Consider the following 3945-nt stretch of genomic DNA (forward strand, 5'->3'; position numbering starts at 1 on the left):
AAGGCTCCTCTGCTAACTGAAGGCAGGCCATGCCACAGTGTGGTAGCCAACACCTAGGAAAAGTGCCCAATATTACTAAGGAGTGAGAAGTAATAACAAGCATAGTTCTCGGAATATCCTTCGTGAATATAATTAATTGTTGAATGAGAGTGCGAACAGATAAAGGGACTGCCAGCAGCGCTGCCGTCCCCGCCGCCTCGGCAAACCTGAGTCATCTATTATGCCGGCTGGCACACACAGGGTCGGGAAAACTTCCTGTGAATAATTTGGAAGCAAGGAGCAGCATTCTTCCGTTCGACAGCTCCTGGACTTCGCCTCTTTTGCAAAACCTCCATTAAGGGCGCTCTTATCTCAGTTTGATTAAGACTAAGACAACAACCCTTATTCCTTTCCCTTCCTTCTGCCCACACTCACCAAAAGATATACGAACGTAGCAGTTAGCGAAAGAGAACAAGTATATTGGCCTAATCACTGTCCCGCACGGCTTTGGTGATGCCGTAGTCAGCTATTGAACCATAGGGCACTACAATCCAACTACTGCATGCATGCTGGGGCTGTTGGGACTTCACGCCACCTGGTGCCGCGCAATTACTCCGAGGATGTTGTTTGCTTACTATTTAGTTACATTCACTGTACTTATTTGCTCTTGTTAGGGTGAAGGAGTTTCTGGCGAGCCCTGTCNTACTATTTAGTTACATTCACTGTACTTATTTGCTCTTGTTAGGGTGAAGGAGTTTCTGGCGAGCCCTGTCCCTCGGCGAGTGTGAGCTCAACTTCTTAACGGGCAACATGGCGTCCGCAGGGAACAGAATCCTGTCTTTCTGCAGGGCCTCGAGGGTACACTTATCCTATGTTTTATTGTGCACGAATACCTTAATTCTTTGCAATCTTCTTCTTTCTTTCTCTTCTTAAGTAGACACTGAGTGGCTGGTGGGGCCCATATATTCCTACCGCAAGTTTACATGCAGTGAAACTCTAAGATGTTCAGGAGCTCATTACGGCTGCTCAACAGATGTCATGAAAATGCCTTACATTGCATATAGTTTAGAGCCCCATATTGTTCTGGAATCCCCCTGATATCATATATGCTGCTTTCCTTCTCGACCAACAGAAGAGGGGGGATCGTCCGGTGTGTTGTATTGTTGTTTTCAGTGCTTCTCAACCACTGCCCGCGTGTTCGTTGATCGAAATACAAAAGTCATTTGCCAGGGACTGACTGGCAATCAGGTGATTTGGGGGGTTTGGGGTCTATGTTCTTGAGTTTTCCCTTCCGTTGCCACATCCCCTCAGTTGGGGCGCTTCCTCGACTTTCAGGGCCAACACAGCAACTGTATGCACCACAAATGTAAGTCTTTACTTTCTTGTTTTTGCTTACGTGTAGGGGAGCTTTCACAGTGAGCAGGCACTGAACTATGGCACGCAACTCGTGGGTGGAGTAAATCCTGCAAAGGGCGGCACCACGTGGACGAGCTCAGACGGCCAGCACAAACTCCCTGTTTTCAAATCCGTTAAAGAGGTGAATGCGCCCACAAATTATAGTTAACAACAAAGTGAATCTGAGCATTTATTTCACTCATGGCACGTCGGTGGTTGCTTGAGTTCATAACACCTCGGCTTCATTTCCACTTGCCTCTCTCCCCCCCCCNCCCCCCCCCCCCCAGAGCTGTTTCTACTCTGCAAATAACGAATGCGTTTTAGGCCAAGGAAGCAACGGGATGCCACGCCTCGGCGATCTTCGTCCCTCCCCCCCACGCTGCCGCTGCAATACTTGAGTGTGTGGAGGCTGAACTGGATCTGGTGGTTTGTATTACGGAGGGCATTCCTCAACATGACATGGCGATGGTTAAGAGACGCCTTCGTGGACAAACAAAGACCCGCCTTATCGGCCCAAATTGCCCGGGAATTATCAAGCCGGGAGAATGCAAAATTGGCATCATGCCTGGCTATATTCACAAGAAGGGATGCATAGGTACTGAATCACGGCAATCAGAGGACGCACAAGCACCAGTAGAGATGGAATATATGCAGTGAACTGGTAGCTTCGCTGCTTCGATGGTGGAGTTTCTGCAGTAGTATGTGTTCTCTTTGTGCTACAGGCGTCGTGAGCAGGAGTGGAACTCTGACATACGAGGCCGTCAACCAGACGACTCAAGTCGGCTTGGGCCAATCAACTTGTGTAGGAATCGGCGGCGATCCTTTCAATGGCACAAGCTTCATCGACTGCCTCGAGAAATTTGTTGCAGATCCAGAGACGAAAGGCAGGTCTATGCTTGCGGAGCAGCGCATAGACCTCTCGCGTTAATCTTCTTGAACTTTGTTGATTCTGCATAAGCGGTGGAAACATGAATATGCACGGAAGCATATATGGCTGTAAACGTGAGAAAGCTGTGTTTCCACGGGTTTTCATTCATCATGTTTCAAGAAATAAACAACAGGAACGTTGTATTTCTCTCCGCAGGCATTGTTCTGATCGGCGAAATTGGCGGATCGGCAGAAGAAGAAGCAGCGGAGTGGCTGAAAAGTGAGTCAGAGCAACGCGTCATGCAGAAAGCAGCTCCATTTCAGCTGAAATTAGTTTACGAATGCGTTTTTTTTACGCGGATCAAACCTATATTGTGGAGGATTCAAGAAACCACAATAGCTTTTACCACTATTGAACGCGGAGACCTCCTCCAGTTGATTCGTTGATGCTCCTGAGGTCTCACGTGTAATCTGTTAACGTTTCATGTTTTCTTTGCGGCCTTGAGTTCGGGTCGCCGACGGGGAGCTGCGTGTGCATTCACTTTTTTGGTGTTTTGTTGTGACTCAGAGCACAACTGCGGTAAGCCAGTGGTTTCGTTCATTGCCGGGAGAAGCGCACCACCTGGGCGTCGCATGGGCCACGCGGGCGCCATCGTAAGCGGCAACACCGGAACAGCAGCTGGGAAGGTGGAGGCTCTGCAGGCGGCTGGAGTGGTGGTGGTGGAAAACCCCGCCCGAATTGGAGAGGCAATATACGCGGCGATGAAGGAGAAGGGGCTCGTGTGACGGCACTGTGCAGTCTGCACCTGCACAGCTGTTCTGCTTAGATCTGCATTGTTGCTTAGCAATAGTACAGTTGGTTTCGAACGTTTCAATCGATACAACCCTCCAGATGAGGCTAGCTACACTGAACGCAAACAGCGTCTCACACACACTGCGCATATGCGGGCATCACGACGGATGCATACTGCAAACATGAATGCAGTTGATGCCTGCCGGTTCTTCCGTCCAGGCCTTGGTGGGTTTCACTCTATTAAAAGCTCGCCGCCATATTTTTCTGCGCTCGTGGAGGCCTTGAAACTAGAAAGTCAGACACCGCAATGTGTGGCTACAAAGAAGTTGAACGGCTTGAACTTTCGTCCCTTTGAACGAGTGTTTCTGTAGCTTCTGTCCCCCGTCTATGGACTACGTTTCTACATAAAAAGCAAGCGAATCCATTCACTTGTTTAATACATAGCTTGACACAGCAACGACTTCTGCTTTGCTAGATACAGCAGCATTCCTGTGAAACACGTCTTGGTAACGTTCCACCCCGAGGGCTGTCTCACGCAGCTGAAGAGCTGTCTGGTCTTTATGGGGCCGCCACAGCTTCATCAGACTGAGCAGCAGTCTACCTTGCCTATGTATCTACACGCATACTTGAACGGGAGAACAGGCGTATCTGGCGGTAGAGTCAAAGGGGGGACGGCTCTTAACTAATGCCACTGCTGTCACATTATATATATATATATATATATATATATATATATATATATATATATATATATATATATATATATATAAAACACGAAACTGCTGCAATCTTTGCACAAGCGTCTCATTCGCGTGTGTGCTCTACCTTGGAACCGTGAGCGGTCAAATACACATTGGGTATAGGGGCTGCCATCAGGGGCACTGCCTCTGAAGGCGAGATGCAACACTGGG

General features: G+C 48.7%; 1 protein-coding gene across 1 annotated transcript; it reads left to right on the top strand.

The window, feature by feature from the left end:
* Positions 1-789: 789 nt before the first annotated feature.
* On the top strand, positions 790-3027 carry EMH_0051780 (succinyl-CoA ligase alpha subunit, putative; the record flags this gene model as incomplete). Its single annotated transcript, XM_013496802.1, has 7 exons — positions 790-837; positions 1153-1227; positions 1382-1516; positions 1699-1969; positions 2097-2297; positions 2459-2521; positions 2810-3027. The coding sequence occupies 7 exons, from the start codon at positions 790-792 to the stop codon at positions 3025-3027; spliced, it is 1011 nt and encodes a 336-aa protein (XP_013352256.1).
* Positions 3028-3945: the final 918 nt, after the last annotated feature.

The sequence above is a fragment of the Eimeria mitis genome, genomic scaffold (assembly GCF_000499745.2).
Source record: "Eimeria mitis Houghton genomic scaffold, Emh_scaff2303, whole genome shotgun sequence".
Taxonomy (NCBI): Eukaryota; Apicomplexa; class Conoidasida; order Eucoccidiorida; family Eimeriidae; genus Eimeria; species Eimeria mitis.